At 37.3% G+C, this 23,349-nt stretch overlaps 1 protein-coding gene across 3 annotated transcripts in view; it reads left to right on the top strand.

Annotated features, from left to right (window-relative positions):
* The window catches only part of TRPC1 (transient receptor potential cation channel subfamily C member 1), a 97,116-nt gene that overhangs the window by 62,254 nt on the left and 11,513 nt on the right, over window positions 1-23,349 (top strand). For all 3 annotated transcript variants that reach the window (XM_037843294.1, XM_037843301.1, XM_037843307.1), the window contains 2 exons: window positions 2,141-2,280; window positions 4,497-4,640. In XM_037843294.1, coding sequence (XP_037699222.1) covers window positions 2,141-2,280; window positions 4,497-4,640 — 284 coding nt within the window. The remainder of the gene's footprint in view (window positions 1-2,140; window positions 2,281-4,496; window positions 4,641-23,349) is intronic.

The following is a 23,349-nucleotide window of genomic DNA, read 5'->3' as shown; positions in this document are numbered from 1 at the left end:
ATTCTGTTGTTTTGTTACTTTATATTCTCCTTTAAAATGTCTTAATGAAGAAATGTATCATGAAATCATCTTGGTTTATATTACTGCTTGCTGGTACTCATAGGCATATATAATCATAGAGGAACTTATGGCTAAATAAGAACGATTTTTTTGTTGGTTTGGTTTGGTTTTTAATTTGTGTCTATTTATTTGTTTAACAAATTTTGTTGAGCACCCATTATGTATCAGACATTATTTGGGACATTTGAAATACCAGTTAATAAAACAAAGATTCTTACCCTTGAAGAACTTTCCCAAAGTGGGGGGATAATAGTCAATTAAGATAGAAATAATCGGTAAATTATATTCAGTGTTATAAAGTGATAAATATTATGGGAAGAGAAAAAGAAAGGCAGAGTTAGAGAGTGAGTCACAGGCTTGGGGCTTGGAATTTTAAATAGGATGGTTAGGGAAGGTATAGAGCAGAGGCTTGAAGAAGGGGGGAGTTAGTCAAATGGAGGTGAGGCAGTTCAAGCTAGAGGCAAGAGCCATGTGAAGGCCCTAAGGCAGGAGTCTTGTGTATTCAAACAACAGTAAGGAAGCAGGGAGGAATTGTGTACGGAGATTAATAGAAGATGTCAGAGAGGAGGTATAATGTAGGGCTTTGTAAGCTATTTTAAGGACTTTGGTTTTGACTGAGTGAAATGCAATACTAAGGGAAGGTGCAGTGCCCACTGTTCACAAAATCAGTGGTCCTGGGTTCTCATTGACATTACATTCACAGGGCACAAAAGATTAAAATCCCGCACCAAGTTTGCTTTGCTTTGTAAAAGGATCCAAGATAGGAGACACAGTATGCCAGCATGACAGCTTCAAATATATCTTTATTTTGGGAGTCCTTACAAGAGTCCGGGTGCTGTATCCCAGCCCCACAGCAGGCACATCCATTTGTAGGGGGTGAGACCATGGAATGGGTGTGAGAGACCTCAGCTAGGAAAGCCTCAAATCCAGCAGGAACTACCTTTTTTAAAAGCTAAAGAGTGTAACTCCCACTACAGATACAGTCTGGGTGAAGAGAGACATCACACAGAGAAGCTGAGGCCTGTGTTTCTCAACACGTTTTTACAGTCCTGGCTATTTGTATAATGTCAGGGTCTATGAGCCTGCTCATAGTACTCTCAGTCCAGATGCAGTTTACCAATCAGTGGTTGTTTTTACATGTGGTAGAACACAGCCAACTATGTTTTTCTTATCATAGTATTTCCAAGAAAACCATTTCAGTAGAAGAAAATCCGAGGTTATATTCTCATGGAGAAAAGGTTCAGGCGTGCTGTTAACCCTTTCTCCTCAAGAAGCTACTACAGGTTGCAGGGTTTTGAGGAGAGAAATAACACATACTGACTTTCATTTTACAAATATCTTTCTGGTTGCTGTATTGAGAATAGATTTTAGGCAGATAAGGAGAGAAACAGGAAAGCCAGTTAGCTATTTCAGTAATCAAGGCAAGAGAGGATGTTAGCTTGAAGTAGTAGTAGGAAGGGTTAAATTCTAAATGTATTTTGAAGATAGAAGCCAGCAATAAACTGAGATTGGGAAGTCTGCAAGTAGAGTGGATTTGGGGAAAGAGTAGGAGTTCAGTTTGGTTATGTTAGGACAGCTACTAGACATCCAAGTGGAGATGTAGAGTAGCCAAATGCCTATACATTTAGGAGAGAGGTTTAAAGATACACACTATTATGTAATATAGGCTGAGTTTAGAGATATAAGTTTGAGAGACTTTACCACATAGATGGTATTTAAGGCTATGAGACTGGATGATATCACTAGGGTTGGAGTGAAGAAAATAGATGGAGAAAAGAAACAGGGACTGAACACTTACTTTGTGTGCATCTGTGTGTGCATGCCTGTGTGTTTTACATCAACTTGTTTCTTTTCTTAGGCTTATTTCACATCACTTAAAATACCTCTCTGGGAAACACATTGTCATATGAAACATGAGGTTATTTTCTTTTGAATTTTGAGATTTTGTTTGTTTGTTTTAAATGAGGCTATTGGTGGCCCAAGTGTTATTTATTTAGTACTTTGAGTCCTAAAGTACTTTTTATTTTATTATTGAATTGAGGATTATTATCTGATTTTTTTTTCTTTCTCTTTTTTGTAGGGATGATTTGGTCAGACATTAAAAGACTCTGGTATGAAGGACTGGAAGACTTCTTAGAAGAATCTCGTAATCAACTGAGTTTTGTCATGAATTCTCTTTATTTGGCAACCTTTGCCCTCAAAGTGGTTGCTCATAACAAGGTGACTATTAACTATGTCAATTGGAGGAACAAATGAAGTTTATTTTAAAAAAAAAACCTGAGACATTTAGCTATATAATTGTTATACTGACCCAAATCTGGTGTGTTTTTATTTTAAACTGACCCATATGCAAGGATATCATGCACATTGTATCCTTCTTTTCCAGTAGTTTAAAGGGTGTTAATACCATTAAATGTTGGTTTCCTTTTATATGCCAGGTACCATGGTTAATACTTGATATACTTTATCTTTATAGGGGCTCTATGAGACAGATGTCCTTATCCCCACTTTACATATAAGGAAAATGAAGCTCAGAGATATTAAGTAACTTGTCCAAGACCTCACAGTAAGAAAGACTGGATTTAAATCCAGGTCTGCCTAGACATGCTGTTTCTACAAATACCAAATTTCTTATATCAGAGCTAGGTTTTGTTACTGGACCAAGGCAGTGGATTATTTGCTGATGCGCTCAAATGACCAATTCCTGAGACACCAGGGTTTCAAAGACAGAAAGAGTTTATTGCTAGGTGTGAAGCAGTAGAACAGATGGCCTATCAGTCCAAAATTTGTCTCCCCAAACTGCAATAATTCTGATAGTCTTATAATATTCAAAGATGGGCAGGTTTTAGGATAATAAGGTATAGGTGACTCGTAGGATAGTCTAAGCTACTGCACATGTCAGGCAGGCCCATTTTGGTTAGATCCGGCTTCGGTTATCAAGATACTTTGGACTTGGGGTGGGTTAACTCAAGACCCTTCATTAATAAACTTTAGGAGCTATCTTTAGTGGTCAAAAGACTTTGAAGTAAAAAAACTGGATAAATGGGTACAAGTGAAGGTTAGTCACAAGGTTTTTAGAACCACAGGGGCATAAGATAAAGGCTATGTAGTCATTATCAGAGATCGAGGCTACTGGGTTACAATTCAGGTTTCAGGTATTTCCCTCTGTCTACTCTAATATACCAGAAAGTAAAAAGGAATATCTGCATAATGATTGAGTAATCATTATCAGTCCTTAAATCCTAACTTCTAGGTTATAGTTTCTTTACCTCATTAATCTGTACATACTTAAAATGAGAACACTAATTATAAAATGATTAGTGTTAGATATCTTTTAGAGCTTCCCCAAAAAGAATTTATCTCAGTTGAATTGATGATAAGTGTTGTAGGCATTCCAATCATGGTTATTATCTTATACAGCTTTAAAAATACATATAAATACATATAAATGTCATTGCTTCTCTGATACTTGTATTTATTGATTTTGAATTTGACAAAAATCTAGCCTTGTAGACATCTTACGTTTTTACTTTCATCAAGATTTAAGCTTCCTTAAGCCCAGAAAAGATCATAGATTTTATATTAACAATCTTTGTTTAAATCCTGCATTTAGAATTCTTTTGGGGTGTTAGATTCAGGGGACTAAAAGGCACAATATTCTCTTTTTTATTTTTGTTGTTGTTGTTTTAACTAATTTATAGATTTTAGAAAAAGCAAACTGGTTATCTTACATCATTTTACTTTGCTAAAAAATTCTATTCCTTTAACTGACCTGTTACGAACATGTTTGTTAGGTATGTTCAATGACTAGAGTGTAATATTTCTGCAAAAATAAGAAATTGGTTATACCTGGATAAATGGTACAATAAAGAGATTAAGGAACATTGCTTTTTCAGACTGATCTCTTTAGTTTTAGAAGTGTGGCATCCATATAATTTATTGTCTAAACCAGGGCACTTTGAGAGTGAAAGGCAACTGAGACCTAAGACATATGGCTATCCTATATGTAGGTACAATAATGCCCTATTTTTCTCTTGAAGTTTAAAAGGGAAAGGAATTTCTATGGTCCATTCTAGAATCCTGAGTCAAAGGTCTAAGTCAATTTAATATGAGAGCTAATTAATTGTCAGTGCACAGACCTAAAATTTGTGTGGTAGAACTGAATTAAAAATAGCCAACATTTCATTCACAAAAAGTTTAATGACAACTTTAAAAATTGTTTAATTTTTTAAAAAACATAGGAATTTCTGTTAAAACTCTCAGTATAGAATAAGTGATATTTCCTGACATGTAGAAAAAAAATTTTTAGTTAAAACATTGTTATTTCTATTAAAAAGGAGAACTCTATAAAACATGAATGGAGATCCCCAGATTTATTTTTATTTTCCTAAATTGAGAGAGCTATTTACCATTGACTTTTTTCTTCCTAACCTCAGTTTCATGATTTTGCTGATCGGAAGGACTGGGATGCATTCCATCCTACACTGGTGGCAGAAGGGCTTTTTGCATTTGCAAATGTTCTGAGTTATCTTCGTCTCTTTTTTATGTATACAACCAGCTCTATCTTGGGTCCCTTACAGGTAAATAATTTAAATTTCTTAACATTTGCTAGATGACTTTACTGTAATTACTTGCTTTTCAAAGTAATTAACTGTTGAAGGACACTACATGTCCATCTGCCTTGCTGCTGACTGAATGATAATACTTTCCTTTCAGGTATTCAAACTTTATTGTGTGGTCTGTTGGCCCTCTCCCCCCATTCCATAACATAGATGTGTTAAAATATAGTTATTATACTTCAGTCAAAAGGGGAACATAAATATCTGCTTTTTACCAAAACAGATCTCACATTTAAAGTTTTAAGTGTCTTAGGTGATAAGTATAAAGGAGGACCTGTGCGTTAGGTCGGAGTCATTCAGAAATCCACAGAATGCACCAAGTCATGGTTTAAGTAGAGAGTTTAAGGTTTGTTAGAGGAAGAAAGCACGTGGGAGCCATCAGAGAAGAAAAAGGAAGAAAATGGCTCCAGCTCTCTATCTGAGAGCAGCATTTTTTAAGGAAAAACCCACGCTGGGTGTTGGGGGGGAAGGATGCCTGCTGAGTGTGTTCTGTGCCTCGATTGGGTGAGTACTTATCAATTTCTGAGCTGACTGGTTACTAGGGTTCTAACACACTACTCTTCTTTGATGTGCACTGTATTATCTATGTGGAGGAAGCAGGCCTTTTGGCTTGTTTGTGGTCGTTCATCTTATGGGCATATCTGATCTTGCCTTGTCCGCCCCCTGAGGTCTAGGCGCCACTATGACTGGGATTTCTAAAACAGCCTTCAACCTTTAGTTTATGGCGCACCTGGTATCTATGAGATAAGCAGCAGGGCCACTGGATCAGACATTCCTTCTACATGTTAGACTCTTTTTTCTGGGGTCTGACACTGTGTAGACAGAAATAATTGTACTTTAGGATAATTTTGAAAATAAGTATGCTATATTTTTTAAAGTACAGTTTCACTTTCCTTTAATAAATTATTAAATGTAATAAATTTTAGAGCTGAAAAATTCATAGAGATCATATAGATTCATTTACTTTATAGTATGGTTTATGATTTGTCCAAAATAGTGTGATTATTAAGTGTAAGAGTTCAAGACTAAATTCTAAGTCTCTTTAATACCATGAAAATGACTCACAATTGGTTGACTTTACCCCAAAGAGTTTAGTAGTTGACCATTTTTATAAGGTGAGATCAACTCTGCTAGGTGTCTAGCTCTAAATAATACTTTTAAGTTACCTTAGAAGTCTAGGAATCTTAACAATTTTCATTTTTCCTTCAAAATTTACTAACAAGTTAGGCTTTCTTATATTTTTAAGGAAGATATTTTAAACAAAAGTGATAATTACCTTCTCCAAACAGAGATGTGAAAATAAAATACATAGGAAAACTGAATTTGGTGAGGCTTGTGCTATCATCCTGAAATAAGATCATCCTGATATCATCTGAAATGTGACCTTCTTAACTAAGTCCTATGAGATGCTTTGACATAAATAAGTTTGGGACACATTGCATTCTTTATACTTCTTTTGGAAATACATAGTGTACATTAAAACAAGAAATAAAGAAACATGTTCAACCATTTTCAATTGTCATTACCTAAATTCATTTGAACTTCATACCTCAGGACCCCAATTTTCTCCAGAATCTAGTATGTGAAGCACCGGTTTAGACTACCTGCTATTTTTATTTACTTTTTTTTGCTGCTGATATCTTCTATTAATGTTTTAATCGAGAGTTAACAGAGTTTTTACATATATGCTGATTTTTTTTCTTTACACAAACTTATGACATCATTAGGTTTCTATACTGGAAATTTCTTTATAGATTTCTACAGAGGGTTAAAAAGGAGAAAGTATATTATTGTTTTGGAATGAAGAGTTCATTTCTGACTTCTCTTTCCAGCCAAGATGGAATAACAAGAACTGGATTTACCCTCTTTCCTGAAACTACCAAAAAAAAAAAAAAAAAAAAAAAAAAAAAAAGAAGAAGAAGAAGAAAGAAAGAAAAAAGAAAAGAAAAAAAAAGAAAAAAGAAAAGGAAAAAAACCCTGACAAAATATATAAACACCAGTTTTCAAGAAACTGGAATCAGGTAATAAAGAACAGTGATCCTTAAGAAACAAGAAAGAAAGATTGCCCCACTTTGCTACCTATGTGAGTTTGCAGGCTATTGCTAGGAAGGGAAAACCCAGTCAAAGCCTGGCAGAACTCCTGAGTTTAGGAAATGGATCTAAGAATCTAATAAGACCAAAGAGGCTAGAATTTGCATGAAATAATACTAGGGAGGAGAGAGCAGCACAGAGAGAGAAACCTAGAGATCTATAGAGGATCTCTCTTGAGTATACAGCAGAGTACTGATCATTGTACGCGTGTGAGGATACTATGGGGAAAGAACCATCTGAAAGGATTAGAATAAACAGTATTCAGAGCTAACACAGGGCCAGAATAGTACATTTTCCCATCAGCCAGACTGGAAAACCTCATAATACACTGGTCACTGGGTAGAGTACTTGGAAGGATCTTACCTCAGTAGCGGGAAATAATTATATCTAGACTAAACACTGCCTTTGTCCCTGTAACAAATCTTGAAAGCAAGAGCTGAAAGGGTTCAACTGTTGCCAAGTAACTTAAATGTGAAAATCAAAACCTATCTAAAAACAACACAGATATTAGAATTATCAGATAAGAACATTAAAACAGTTATTATAATTGCTTTCCACATGCTCAACTAGTTAAGAGACATGGAAGATGTAAAAAAAAGAAAGAAAAAGAAAACGACCCAAAGCAACTTTCTAGAGTTGAAAACTTTAATATGTGAGATGAAGCATGGACTAGATGGGATTAATGGTAGATTAGATATTGCAAAAGAAGAAATTAGTGACCTTGAAGACAAAGCAATAGAAACTATCCAAAATAAAACAGGGAGAAAACATACTTTAAAATGAAGAGAGCATTAGTAACTGTAGGACAACTTCAGGTGGCCTAATAAACATGTAATTGGCATCCCCAAAGGAGAGGAGAGACGGAAAAAATATTTGCAAGAGTAATGGCTGAAATGTTTCTGAATTTGATGAAAACTAAATCCACGGCTTCAAGAAGCTTGGTGAAACTGAGACACAAGAAACATGAAGAAAACCACACAAAGACACATCATATTCAGATTGCTCAAAACCACTGATAAAGAAAAAACGCTTAAAAGCAGAGAATTAAGACTCATTACATAGGGGAACAAAGATAAGGATGACAGTAGATTTCTTGTCAGAAACAATGCAAGTAAGAAGACAGTGAAGTAATAATTTTAAAGTACTGAGACAGACAAAACAAACCAAAGCTCTGTCAATCTGAAGTTCTATGCCAGACAAACAAAAGCTGAAGGAAGTCATCACCAGCAGATCTGCACTGCAAGGAATGTTAAAGGAAGTCCTTCAGGCTGAAGAAAATGATGTCATATGGAAATATGGATCTAAACAAAGAAAGGATAGGAAAAGATATATATCATGCTAACACTAATCAAAAGAAAACTGAAGTGGCTCTATTAATATCAGACAAAGTAGATTTAATACCTGGGATAAAAAAGGGTCATTTCAATGATAAAGGTGTCAATTCATCAAGAGGTCATAAAAAGCCTAAACATTTATACACCTCATGTCATAGTTTAAAATATATGAAGCAACACCTAGTAGAACTGTAAGGAGGAATACACAAATCCACAAATTATACTCAGAGATTTTAATACTTCTCTCTCATTAATTGATAGAAGCAGTTGACAGAAAAATCGGTAAGCATAGAGAAGACCTGAATGACGCTACCACCCGGTCTAGCCTAATTGATAAGTTTATACAGAACTCCACTCAACAACAGTAAAATACACATATTTTTCAAGTGCATACAAAACATTGTCCATATTATGGGCCATAAAACAAACCTCAATAAATTTAAAAGGATTATTAAATTAGAAATCTACAACAAAAATCTTTGTAAAATACCCAAATATTTAGAAACTAAATAGCACACTTCTAAATAACCCATGGTTTCAAAGGGGAAATTAGAAAGTATTTTTAACTGAATGAAAATAAAAACACAACATATCAAAATTTGTGGGATACCAGTAAAGCAGTACTTAGGGGAAAATGTATAGCTGTAAACACCCATATTAGAAAAGAAGAAAGCTTACAAATCAATGACATGATTCCACTTGAAGAAACTAGAAAAAGAAAAAAATAATAAGAAGAAAGAAACGTAGAAAGATCAGAGTATAAATGGATGAAATAGAGAACATTATTGTTTATATGAAAATTAATTAGACCAAAAGCTTGTTCTTTGAGGAAGTCAAAACAATTGTTAAACCTCTCGCCAGACTGATCAGAAAAAAGAGAGAAGACGCAATAACAGGAATAGGAGAGGTGATATCTCCACATATTCTACAGATATTGTAAGGATAATATAAGGAATATAATGAATAATTTTAGGCCCACACATTCAACAACTTGGATGGAAAGACACAAACTATCCAAACTCACAAAGAAACAAAGACCTGATTAGTTCCATGTGTCTTAAAATTCCACACCCACATGACTTTGCTGGGGAATTCTACCCACTATTTAAGGAAAAACTAATACTAATTCTACACAAAACTCTTCCAGAGATTGAATATGAGATTAACGGTGGTGACAGTGGGCATCCTTGTCTTGTTCCTGTTCTTAGGAGGAAAGCTTTCATTCTTTCAACGTTAAATTGAGATATTAGTTCCAGGTGTTTTAAGTATGTCTGTTATCATGTTGAGGATTTTTCCCTCTATTCCAAGACTTCTGAGAATTTTTAACAAGAAGGGGTACTTGATTTATGGCAGATGCCTTTTCTGTATCAGCTGAGATCATAATGTATTTTATATTTCCCTTCTTCTATTAATGTTGTCTATTATATTAGTTGATTTTTTTTAATAATGAACCACCCTTGCATTCCAGGGATAAATCCCTCTTGATCATGGTATATAATTCTTTCAATATGCTATTGTATTCGGTGTGCTAGTCTTTTGTTGAGGATTTTTGCATCTATATTGATAAGGGATATTGGTCTGAAATTTTCTTTTGTTTTGGTATCTTTATGTGGAGGAGGATTTGGAATCAAGTCACAACCCTATATGGGTGGCGGTAATACCACCTGTAGCCCTTAGCACAGGGACTGGCCAAATATTCAGAGATTCTATAGTCTTCCTTATCACTCTTGTGCACCAGTTAAAAAGAAAAAAAATTTAAAACCGTAGAACTGTACCAAAAAATACTTTCAAAACTGTTACCCCAAAAGGATTGGGCATGTTTTATCTTTCACCAACTTTTTTCCTCCTAAGGCCTGAGCAAAGGAGAAAAGACCCTAAAATATTAGCTCAACTATAATTTAAGGAACAGATATAAGTTAGAATGTTCTTTTGGCTAGATCTTGTTGCCGACCCAAAGATTTCTTTTGATTCATGAGCATATACTCACTATCAAAACATTCATTGTTATGGTGGCCTTGGTTCCTTTCTCTTTTTTCAATAGAGAGGAAAACAAAACAAAACAAAACAAAAAACAGTGCTTGGCCTACACCAAATGCTCAATAAATGTTAATTGCTATTATTGTTATGAGTCATAAGAAGCAGCAACAGCAGCTAGAGTGATGTTACCAACTCCCTTTTGAAATAGAGGAAAGTTTAATTCTGTAGTCAGCCAGACCTTTCTATGCAAATAAACTTAACTCCACTTGGAAGTGGAAGTCTTGGAATACTACATGTAGTTCCAAAAAGATGAAAACTCTATGATGAATGTTCTTATGTTTCATGAAGCTCTGTGTCCTTAATACTTCACTGTATTACTGTTTTGAAGCCAGTTACTGGTACTAAGTAATGAGAAATATCTAACTGAATTTGGCCATTAAAGTGTAAGTGGACTGGGTTGAGAAGGAGAGAGGCAAGGCTTTCAGAGAAAGCAGGCCCTCAGTAGTTTTACTCCTGCTATTCATGGAACTCTCAAATCCAAGATCTTCCAAGGAAAAAATGTGCAACTCTCATCCTTTATTGTCAGACTGAGTAATTAAAGATCAAGTGGGCCCGTTTCCCCTCCCTCTTTCTTTCCTACCCTTCCCACTATAAAATGTCAACTCCTCTTCATTGCTGCAATAACCTATCCTCACAAGAGCAGCAAATCTCCCCCTCAGGTTCTTTCCTTGATCCCACCTCTCAGGCCTCATGTCAAGAGAAACTAAGTGAGAAAAAAATACCGTTTACCTTTTGAAGGAGGGAATGAGGTTATTGGGGGATTTTCTCAAGTATTAATCCCCCCTTTTAACCCAAAAGTCTCATTACTTTCCATCTTTATTTGGGTAAGAGGTACATTTCTATCCCTGAGAAAGAAGTGTTTCTTTCCTAGAAAGTCAGCAGATTATCTGTCATATTATGGAGTTCCAGATAGTCCAACTAAAGCCCAACATTAGTTGATTATGGTGTTCTGAGTAGGATCCTTGGTGGAAGTTTTAGGCAGGGACTAGTTTTAGGGTGGTGGTGATGAGCAAATCAGATCAAAGGAGAAGCCCTTGAGATTTTATAGATGTATACTTAGGTCCCAACAATTATGATAATTGAGAAGATTTATCTAAATGTCTTGTTATTCCATTTGGTCTAATTATTAGAATTACTGATATAAATGGGTGATTTATAATATAAATGGGGATTCTGACAGCTTGGTGAGTCCCAGTTCCTATATCTGTTGTTCTGAAGGTCAAATGGGTTGGTGTATCTAAGATGCATAGCAGCATAGCTGGCACATTGTGGCTTTAAATAAATGTTTAGATCCATTCCTCCTCCTTTCTTCTAATGATTACTGGGATTAACTGTGGCAGACCTAGAAAATAGAACAAGAAGACTTGTAATGTTATGAAATGCTTGAGATGGGGTGCATACTTTATTCCTAGTAAATTATTTGGTTTTACTGGATAATTGTCAGATTTGATTTAGTGGCCTGTATATTATAAACGGCATATTGTTTCCATTTCTGAATAAAAAGTAATTTTAGGTACTTTCCATTTGGGGGCACCCTTGGGAGTGAGGATTTTCTTTTAAGAGAATTAGAATGTTAGAGCTAGAAGGAAACTTGGAGATCATATAGTCCGGGGGTTCCCAACTGGTAGTGCAGAATCACCTGGGGAGCACATTAAACCCGGGTGCTCCAGTCCTATCCTCTTAGATACTGATTAGGTAGGCTGGCATAAAATGTGGCAAATTTTAAATAGCATGTTTCTAAGTCTGATGCAGCATTTAACCATTCCCCACATCCCTTCATAGATCAGGAAATTAAGACCCAGCTCACACAGTGTTAGAACCAGGACTTGGTGAAAATTTTAATTAATAGTTACATCTTTTTTGGATATTCATTCATGTATTAATTCAACAATTCCTGCTGTGTATAGGGCAGGAATTTAATTCCTACCTCTGCTATCTATTAGTTCTTTTACCCTGAGCAATTCACTGAATCTCTAAGCTTCAGTTTTATCACTTGGATAAATGGAGATGATACTAGTCTTCTCCACCTTCAGGATTGATAAAAATATGTGATAGCTCTTGGAATGATAGCTCTTGGAAAATGGTAAAAAGCTATATAAAAGGCATAAAAAGATAGCTTTTTTTCAACATTTTAATTAATGTGCTGGGCTCTGGAACATACTAAGACATGGTGCCTACGCTTAAAGACTGCTGGAGGAGACAAAAAGATTTTAATATAAAGTGAAAAACACTTTTGGAGATGATATACAGAATACCATGACTGAGCATGACTGAGGAGAGGGTACTTGGAGAAAGTCAGGAATGCTTCTTAGTGGAGTAACATTTGAACTTAGACATTGAAGGGATTGGAAGCTTGCCTGGCAAAGAACAAAGGGAGAATAATGTGTAGAAGCATGGAGTCATGAAAGCATGGCATCCCTTGAGAAGACAAGATGTCTTTTATACTTGGCGCATGGATAGGAGTTGGGAGATGAGGCTGAAGACTGTGCTGGACTCTGAAGGTCTCTGTGCCAGAAATTTGAATATTATCACACAGGCAAAGGGAGTTTTGAGCATGAGTGGCTTGATTAGATAGAAGTTTTAGACAGATAATTATGGCTTACTCTGGAAGAAGATCTGGAAGGGAAATGACTATGGGTTATTCTTATGTCAGTAGCTTTTTATAATTTAGCAGATTTGATCTGAACCCTAAAGATATCAGCCTATTCCCTACCACACATTTAGGTTGCTTTTGTTGTTCTACATAGTGCTGCTATGTATAAGGCATTCTGCCTCTTAAATTATTTCCTAAGGATAAGTCTCCAGAAATAGTATTAATAGATCAAAAGATATGATCCTTTTTCTTTTCAAAAGGCTATGTTACATTTCATTTACACAAGCAGTATAAAAGTGTATTTTTTCACTACAACATTAATAGCATTGGGTCCTGTCTTTTTAAAAAGTGATACTAACTTAGTAATTTGTGTTAATTTACATATCTCTAGAAATTCATATACCAAGAAAGATATATATTTGTTTCTCTATGTGTACTAGTATTAGCTCCTGGATAAATTTCAGTATTTGATAGTTTAATTTCCTTTCTCTTTTTCAGTATTAATTTTCATATTTCGTATGTAAAACTGCCAAGTAATTTTAATTAAGTAAATATTTAAGAAAACATGATTTTTGGTTTGACAAATACATAAACTTTATAGTCTTTCTCAGTCTAAAACAAACATACTATTTTTGCAATTTTATTGAGATATATTCATGTACCATACAATCACGCAAAGTGTACAATCAGTTCCCAGTATCATCATATAGTTGTGCATTCATCACTACAATCAATTTTTTTGAACATTTTCATTATTCTAAGAAATAAAAATGAAAATAAAAATAAAAGTATGAAAGGATACCCAAAACATTTTATATTCCTCCCCCTCTCCCCCCATTAGTCATTTACTTTTTGGCTCCCATTTTTTCTACTTACCTGTCCATACACTGGATAAAGGGAGTGTGAGCCACAAGTTTTTCACAATCACACAGTCACACCGTACAAGCTATATAGTTATACAGTCATCTTCAGGAAAGAAGGATACTGGATTGCAGTTCAACAATTTCAGTATTTGCTTGTAGCTATTCTGATACACTAAAAACTAAAAAGGGATAGCTCTATAATGCATAAGAATAATCTCCAGAATGACCTCTTGACTTCATTTGAAATCTCTCAGCCACTGAAACTTTGTTTCATTTCTCTTTCCTCTTTTGGTCAAGAAGACTTTCTCAATCCCACAATGCCAGGTCCAGGCTCATCCCCAGGTGTCATGTCCTACCTTGCCAGGGAGATTTACATCCTTGGAAGTCATGTCCCATGCAGTGGGGAAGGCAGTGAGTTTACCTGCAGTGTTGGCTTAGAGAGAGAGGCCACATCTGAGCAATGAAAGAGGATCACTGGGGGTGTCTCTTACGCACAATTATAAGTAGGCTTAGCCTCTCCTTTGCAGTAAAATGGTTCATGAGGGCATGCTCCAAGATCTAGGGCTTGGCCTACTGTAATGGTAGTTCCCAATGCTTGTGAGAATATCAGGAATTCCCATGTGGGGAAGTTTAATATTTCCAGTTCTTCCCCAACCCTCAAGGGGGCTTTGCAAATACATTTTTATTTTTTTGCTCAAATTTCTCTAGGGTGTATTGGGGCTTCATGCTAACCTGTACAAACCAAACAGATCTCACCCCTATTCAAGTTTCCATGTAATTATGGTGTTTGAGTAAACTGACCATACAAGTTAAATTTTACAGCATGCTACAGAAAACATAGATTTTGTACCAAAAACAGCTCTTCCTTTGGTCTCACATAGAAGCTGAAGTTTAAAATATCATCCTTTTCCCTTTAGTCTGGTTTACCTTAGTCTTAACCAAGTCCACTTTGTTCATATCTCTAATTAAAGTCTGATCTCTTTTTCAGCTTCTTTAACATTTGCTATATGGGGTAATGCTGATGTTCATAGCTGCCAAACTCTGGCTGTGAGTCAGGTGTCACACAGATACCCGAAGTTCCAGGTACTGACCGGGTTATACAGAAACAGCTCATCATCTCAGAATTTAGAAATAACCATTACAACTCATGAATAGATGTGAGTGCTGTAAGAGCTTATAATCTAGGAGCCTTTACCATAGCCTTCCCCTGATGACCTGTGCTCTCAGATTCAACTCTCAGAGTTTGCACATTAGAGTTAACCACATTAGTGAGGCGTTATAATGTTTATCTTTTCATTTGTGGCTTATTTCACTCATCCCACTGTCCTCAAGGTACATTCACTTAGTTGCATGCCTCACAACTTCATTTCTTCTTGCAGTTGCTCAATATTCCATTGTATATATACACCACAGTTCACTATTCCATTTCTCAGTCGATGTACCCTTAGGTCACCTTCATCCATTGCGAATCGTGAATACTGCCGCCATAAACATGAGTGTGCAATGTCCATTCATGTCCCTGCTCTCAGATCTTCCGTGTATATGGATTGTATGTGTTCTCAACTTTAACCTCTGTCCTTTTGTGTCTGGCTAATTTCACTCAACATAATGTCTAATGTCTACCATTTTGACTTTTGGAATTGCAGGGCTGTATGGCAATCCCATAGTTAGCTTCCTGGGGAACTACCACACTGCTCTCCAGATGGGCTGTGTGCCAGTTTGAATGTATTGTGTCCCCCAAATGCCATTATCTTTGATGTAATCTTGTATGGGCAGACGTTATCAGTTTTGGTTAGATTTCCTTGAGTGTTTCTTTGGAGATGCGCCCCACCCAGCTGTGGGTGATGACTCTGATTGGATAATTTCCATGGAGGTGTTGCTCCGCCCATTCAGGGTGGGTCTGAGTTGATCAGTGGAGCCAAATAAATGAGCTGACATAACAGAAGGACTCAGTGCAGCTGTGAGTGATGTTTTGAAGAGGAGCTGCAGCTAAGAGGGACATTCTACTTCCCTACCAACAGTGAATAGGTACATCCCTCTCTCCACATTTTCTCCAGCACTTGTATCTCTCTGTTTGTTTCTTAAACAGCTTTATGCATACACCATACAATTCATTCTAAATAAACAATCAGTGATTCCCAGTATAGGCACATAGTTTGCATTCACCTTCACAACATATATGAGGATATTTCCATTTCTTCCAGCAAGAAAGAGGAAAAGGAGGGAAAAAATGAAGACTAAAAATATAAAAGGTAGAAGAAAAATAAAAATAAAGTAAAATACCATGAAAAGGTCAGACTACACCACCACCACCAAGAATCCCATACACTCCCTTATAACCCCCTCTTATAGACTTTTAGCTTTTGTATATTGCCTTTGTTACAATTAATGGAAGCATCTTACAATGTTACCATTAACTATAGACTAGTTTGCATTGATTGTATTTTTCCCCTTGTACCGAGCATTTTCAACACCTTGTAATGTTGACATTCATTTGTTCTCCCTCTTTTAAAAACATTCTTATATTTGTACACTTAATCACCATCATTGACCATTCTAGGTTATACTAAGTTATACAATCCCAATCTTTATCTTCTTTCTTTCTGGTGTCATACATGACCCTAGTCTTCTCTTTCAACCATACTCACACTTATCTTTGTTCAGAGTGCTTACAATATTGTGCTGCCATCACACAATATTATGTTATCCAATTCTGGATCTATACAATCAATCCTGTTTACCCTTATGTACTCTTTCACCATCAAATGCCCAATTTCTAACCTCTTTCTATCTCCTAATAACCTGTGTTCTCAACTTTAACCTTTGTCCTTTGTGTCTGGCTAATTTCACTCAACATAATGTCTAATGTCTACCATTTTGACTTTTGGAATTTATATGTCATTTTTTATTTTATTTTATTATTTTATTTTATTTTCCCTCTCTCTCTTTACTCTCACTGATAGTCTTCATTTCTATTCTCTTCTCCAAAACTCTCTCTTCTGCCTTTTCCTATCTGCCTGTAGTGCTCTCTTTAGTATTTCTTGTAGAGCAGGTATCTTGTTCACAAACTCTCTCAGTGTCTGTCTGTCTGAAAATATTTTAAACTCTCCCTCATTTTTGAAGGACAGTTTTGCCGAATATAGAATTATTGTTCTGCAGTTTTTCTCTTCCAGTGTCTTAAATATATCATGCCGCTGCATTCTCGCCTCCATGGTTTCTACTAAGAAATCTACACATAGTCCTATCAAGCTTCCTTTATATGTGATGGATCACTTTTCTCTTGCTGCTTTCAGAATTCTCTCTTTGACATTTGAAAATCTGATTATTAAGTGTCTTGGAGTAAGTCTCTTCACAGGTATTCTGTTTTGGGTATGCTGTGCTTCTTGGATCTGCAATTTTTTATCTTTCATAAGAGATGGGAAATTTTCAGTGTTTATTTCCTCCGTTATTGTTTCTGCCCCTTTTACCTTCTTCTGGGACACCCATGACACATATATTCATGTGCTTCATGTCGTTGTTCAATTCTCTGAGATCCTGCTTGTATTGTTCCATTCTTTTCCCATCTGTTCTTTTGTGTGTAGGATTTCAGATGCCTGTCCTCTAGTTCCTAAAGCCTTTCTTCTGCCTCTTCAAATCTTTGTTGTATGTCTCAATTGTTTTTTTTTTTTCATCTCTTCTATTGTGCCTTTGATTTTCTTAACTTCTGCCAAATGTTTTTTCAAACTTTCAAGTTCTTCCTTATGTTCCCCCAGTGTCTTCTTTCTGTCCTTCATCTCTTTTGTCATATCTTCCCTCAACTCATTGATTTGATTTTTGAATTGATATAGCGTATTTGTTTGAAGATCTTTAATTAGTTGTTTCAACTCATGTATCTCATTTGGAGTGTGGGTTTTTTCCTTTGCCTGGGCCATATCTTCCTTTTCTCTTTTGTGAATTGTAATTTTTTGTTGTCTGTGCACCTTGTTTCCTTGATTACCCCACTCAGATTTTCCCAGACCGGACAGACCCATGTCTCAGGAAGAGGGTATAATCAGTATCAAGTTTCCCTGAGGATGAGACCCAGAAAGTTGTCAGACTTTCCTATGAGGCCTATGGATGCTGTGCTTTCCCTACCCTGCCCATCAGGTGGCACTTGTCAGCCCTTAGTTCCCTACTGGCATAGAGAGGTGCATTGCCTTTAATTCTCAGTAGACCCCATTCCTGCCAGGGGCTAAGAGTGTCAGAAGCCAAGCTTAAGATGTTTGTTTTTTTTCCCCCAGGTCCTACGGTCTGAGTTCTCTGAAGAAGGGCAGCCACTTGAGCTGGGCCGCGCCGCCTCCTTTTCTTACGGGAAGATAAGCCCTTTAGGGATTTGTTTCCTATATTTGACTTCTTTCTTTGCCTCTGTAACTATTTTAACTCCATCCTTTCCTGAGTCAGTGCTGACAACTGAAAATGCCCAAGACTTCTTTAATGAGCTACTTAGAATGAGAAGAAAAAAAAAAAGGAAAAAAGAAAGAAATCCCCTTTTCAGAGCCAGTCCCAAGCACCCCAGTTACAGTCAAGAACCAGAGTTGGTGCCCAGTTCTATGTGCCCCTTTTCTTAGCACACAGCTCTTTTTCAGTATTCTGAGCTCAGCCATTTCCAAAACCCTCTGTTTTTACTCATTTGTGTATTTTTTTCCCATCATCCCTGCCTCCCCTCTGCTGGGAGAAATCTCTGGGCTCCTTTCCTGCCTGTGCCAGTTTTATCTGTGCTCATAGCTTGTATTCAGTAGTCCAAATTCATGAACTAAAACCACATTTGGAGCTTGGTTGAGCTACCTTCCCTTCTTTCTAGTAGACTGCTTTTTCCCACAGGGGAGTGTTTCAGCTCACCTTCCATGCCAGTGGTGGAGGGGTACCGGCTCCACAGTTTGGGGAGCTTTACTTCTAGTATGTGATATAGTGTCTAGTATGTGATATGTGTCTGGTCACAGATGTCCCCCAAAGTTGTTCCCGACTGTTTAGTAGTTGTTCCTGTCTATATGCTAGTTCTAGTTAAATGTACTATTTTTAATGTTTTCCTTTCACATGAGTGTTTGGTTGGTATACTCTTCAATGCAATGTATATCTCAGTGATACCAAGTGTAGCTATTTTTGAATCTTCCATTTATATGAGAACTGATATCATGCTTTAAAAACACAAATCATGAAGTCTGTAGTGTCTTATTAAATACTGCTCATCTTGATATTTAAATGGAATTACAATTACTCTTTAAAACTTAGTTATGTTAAATTAAGTCTTCTACTTTTGGACTAAAGTTTGAAAATTAAAATCATATCAGTCCTGAGGTATGTGGCAAGGCAGGAGCCACTGCTCTGGAAAGCAAAGAAGAATGGTTCTCCTTTTGGCCACCCATCGGTGGCCACTGTTCAGATGGATCCTAAGCTTGCCAAGCATCTGTTCTTTGAAGAGACCATTGTGGTCATTCTGAATATGTCCAAGGGGACAGAGTTTGGTATTGACTACAATTCCTGGGATGTGGAGCCCAAGCTCCAGGGCGTGAAAATGATCCCACTGGGCATTCACTTCATCCACTACAGCTCTGTGGACAAGGCCAATCCCAGGCTTACAGGGTTTGAACTTCAAAGGCAGTCTTTCTCTAGTTATCAAAAGCAGGTAGTAGGGAGAGGCGGGGCAAGATGGCAGACTGGTGAGCTGTAAGTTTTAGTTACTCCTCCAGGAAAGTAGGTAAAAAGCCAGAAACTGCGTGGACTGGACACCACAGAGCAATCTGTCTTTGGGCATACTTCATACAACACTCATGAAAACGTGGAACTGCTGAGATCAGCGAAATCTGTAAGTTTTTGCGGCCAGGGGACCCGCGCCCCTCCCTGCCAGGCTCAGTCCCGGGGGAGGAGGGGCTGTCAGCTCCGGGAAGGAGAAGGGAGAACTGCAGTGGCTGCTCTTATCTAAAACTCATTCTACTGATTCAAACTCCAACCAAAGATAGACTGAGACCAGACACCAGAGACTCTGAGAGCAGTCAGCCCAGCAGAGAGGAGACAAGCATAGAAAAAAAAACAACACGAAAAACTCCAAAATAAAAGCAGAGGATTTTTGGAGTTCTGGTGAACACAGAAAGGGGAAGGGCGGAGCTCAGGCCTTGAGGCGCATATGCAAATCCCGAAGCAAAGCTGATCTCTCTGCCCTGTGCACCTTTCCTTAATGGCCCTGGTTGCTTTGTCTATTAGCATTTCAATAACCCATTAGATCTCTGAGGAGGGCCGTTCTTTTTTTATTTTTTTTTTTTTAAATCCTTTTTGCTTTTTCTAAAACAATTACTCTAAGAAGCTCAATACAGAAAGCTTCAAAGAATTGCAATTTGGGCACGTCAAGTCAAGAGCAGAACTAAGAGAGCTCTGAGACAAAAGGCAATAATCCAGTGGCTGAGAAAATTCACTAAACAACACAACTTCCCAAGAAAAGGGGGGTGTCTGCTCACAGCCACCATTCTGGTGGACAGGAAACACTCCTGCCCATCGCCAGCCCCATAGCCCAGAACTGCCCCAGACAACCCACTGTGACGGAAGTGCTTCAAATAACAGGCACACACCACAAAACTGGGCGTGGACATCAGCGTTCCCTGCAACCTCAGCTGAATGTCCCAGAGCTGGGAAGGTGGAGCAGTGTGAATTAACAAAGCCCCATTCAGCCATCATTTGAGCAGACTGGGAGCCTCCCTACACAGCCCAGCAGCCCAGAACTGCCCTGGGGGGACGGCACTCACCTGTGAAATAGCACAGTCATCCCTCAACAGAGGACCCGGGGTGCACAGCCTGGAAGAGGGGCCCACTTGCAAGTCTCAGGAGCCATAAGCCAATACCAAAGACTTGTGGGTCAGTGGCAGAGACAAACTGTGGCAGGACTGAACTGAAGGATTAGACTATTGCAGCAGCTTTAAAACTCTAGGATCATCAGGGAGATTTGATTGTTAGGGCCACCCCCCCTCCCCGACTGCCCAGAAACACGCCCCACATACAGGGCAGGCAACACCAGCTACACACGCAAGCTTGGTACACCAATTGGGCCCCACAAGACTCACTCCCCCACTCACCAAAAAGGCTAAGCAGGGGAGATCTGGCTTGTGGAGAACAGGTGGCTCGTGGACGCCACCTGCTGGTTAGTTAGAGAAAGTGTACTCCACGAAGCTGTAGATCTGATAAATTAGAGATAAGGACTTCAATAGGTCTACAAACCCTAAAAGAACCCTATCAAGTTCAGCAAATGCCACGAGGCCAAAAACAACAGAAAATTATAAAGCATATGAAAAAAACAGACGATATGGATAACCCAAGCCCAAGCACCCAAATCAAAAGATCAGAAGAGACACAGCACCTAGAGCAGCTACTCAAAGAACTAAAGATGAACAATGAGACCATAGTACGGGATATGAAGGAAATCAAGAAGACCCTAGAAGAGCATAAAGAAGACATTGCAAGACTAAATAAAAAAATGGATGATCTTATGGAAATTAAAGAAACTGTTGACCAAATTAAAAAGATTCTGGACACTCATAGTACAAGACTAGAGGAAGTTGAACAACGAATCAGTGACCTGGAAGATGACAGAATGGAAAATGAAAGCATAAAAGAAAGAATGGGGAAAAAAATTGAAAAACTCGAAATGGACCTCAGGGATATGATAGATAATATGAAACGTCCGAATATAAGACTCATTGGTGTCCCAGAAGGGGAAGAAAAGGGTAAAGGTCTAGGAAGAGTATTCAAAGAAATTGTTGGGGAAAACTTCCCAAATCTTCTAAACAACATAAATACACAAATCATAAATGCTCAGCGAACTCCAAATAGAATAAATCCAAAAAAACCCACTCCGAGACATATACTGATCACACTGTCAAACACAGAAGAGAAGGAGCAAGTTCTGAAAGCAGCAAGAGAAAAGCAATTCACCACATACAAAGGAAACAGCATAAGACTAAGTAGTGACTACTCAGCAGCCACCATGGAGGCAAGAAGGCAGTGGCACGATATATTTAAAATTCTGAGTGAGAAAAATTTCCAGCCAAGAATACTTTATCCAGCAAAGCTCTCCTTCAAATTTGAGGGAGAGCTTAAATTTTTCACAGACAAAGAAATGCTGAGAGAATTTGCTAACAAGAGACCTGCCCTACTGGAGATACTAAAGGGAGCCCTACAGACAGAGAAACAAAGACAGGACAGAGAGACTTGGAGCAAGGTTCAGTACTAAAGAGATTCGGTATGGGTACAATAAAGGATATTAATAGAGAGAGGGAAAAATATGGCAAACATAATCCAAAGGATAAGATGGCCGATTCAAGAAATGCCTTCACGGTTTTAACGTTGAATGTAAATGGATTAAACTCCCCAATTAAAAGATATAGATTCGCAGAATGGATCAAAAAAAATGAACCATCAATATGTTGCATACAAGAGACTCATCTTAGACACAGGGACACAAAGAAACTGAAAGTGAAAGGATGGAAAAAAATATTTCATGCAAGCTACAGCCAAAAGAAAGCAGGTGTAGCAATATTAATCTCAGATAAAATAGACTTTAAATGCAGGGATGTTTTGAGAGACAAAGAAGGCCACTACATACTAATAAAAGGGGCAATTCAGCAAGAAGAAATAACAATCGTAAATGTCTATGCACCCAATCAAGGTGCCACAAAATACATGAGAGAAACACTGGCAAAACTAAAGGAAGCAATTGATGTTTCCACAATAATTGTGGGAGACTTCAACACATCACTCTCTCCTATAGATAGATCAACCAGACAGAGGACCAATAAGGAAATTGAAAACCTAAACAATCTGATAAATGAATTAGATTTAACAGACATCTACAGGACATTACATCCCAAATCACCAGGATACACATACTTCTCTAGTGCTCACGGAACTTTCTCCAGAATAGATCATATGCTGGGACATAAAAGAAGCCTCAATAAATTTAAAAAGATTGAAATTATTCAAAGCACATTCTCTGACCACAATGGAATACAATTAGAAATCAATAACCATCAGAGACTTAGAAAATTCACAAATACCTGGAGGTTAAACAACACACTCCTAAACAATCAGTGGGTTAAAGAAGAAATAGCAAGAGAAATTGCTAAATATATAGAGACGAATGAAAATGAGAACACAACATACCAAAACCTATGGGATGCAGCAAAAGCAGTGCTAAGGGGGAAATTTATAGCACTAAATGCATATATTAAAAAGGAAGAAAGAGCCAAAATCAAAGAACTAATGGATCAACTGAAGAAGCTAGAAAATGAACAGCAAACCAATCCTAAACCAAGTACAAGAAAAGAAATAACAAGGATTAAAGCAGAAATAAATGACATAGAGAACAAAAAAAACAATAGAGAGGATAAATATCACCAAAAGTTGGTTCTTTGAGAAGATCAACAAGATTGACAAGCCCCTAGCTAGACTGACAAAATCAAAAAGAGAGAAGACCCATATAAACAAAATAATGAATGAAAAAGGTGACATAACTGCAGATCCTGAAGAAATTAAAAAAATTATAAGAGGATATTATGAACAACTGTATGGCAACAAACTGGATAATGTAGAAGAAATGGACAATTTCCTGGAAACATATGAACAACCTAGACTGACCAGAGAAGAAATAGAAGACCTCAACCAACCCATCACAAGCAAAGAGATCCAATCAGTCATCAAAAATCTTCCCACAGATAAATGCCCAGGGCCAGATGGCTTCACAGGGGAATTCT

This window comes from Choloepus didactylus, chromosome 1, assembly GCF_015220235.1.
Source record: "Choloepus didactylus isolate mChoDid1 chromosome 1, mChoDid1.pri, whole genome shotgun sequence".
In the NCBI taxonomy this organism is placed as follows: Eukaryota; Metazoa; Chordata; class Mammalia; order Pilosa; family Megalonychidae; genus Choloepus; species Choloepus didactylus.
Note: the sequence above shows the minus strand (reverse complement) of the source record. Positions and strands in the feature narration are given on the sequence as shown.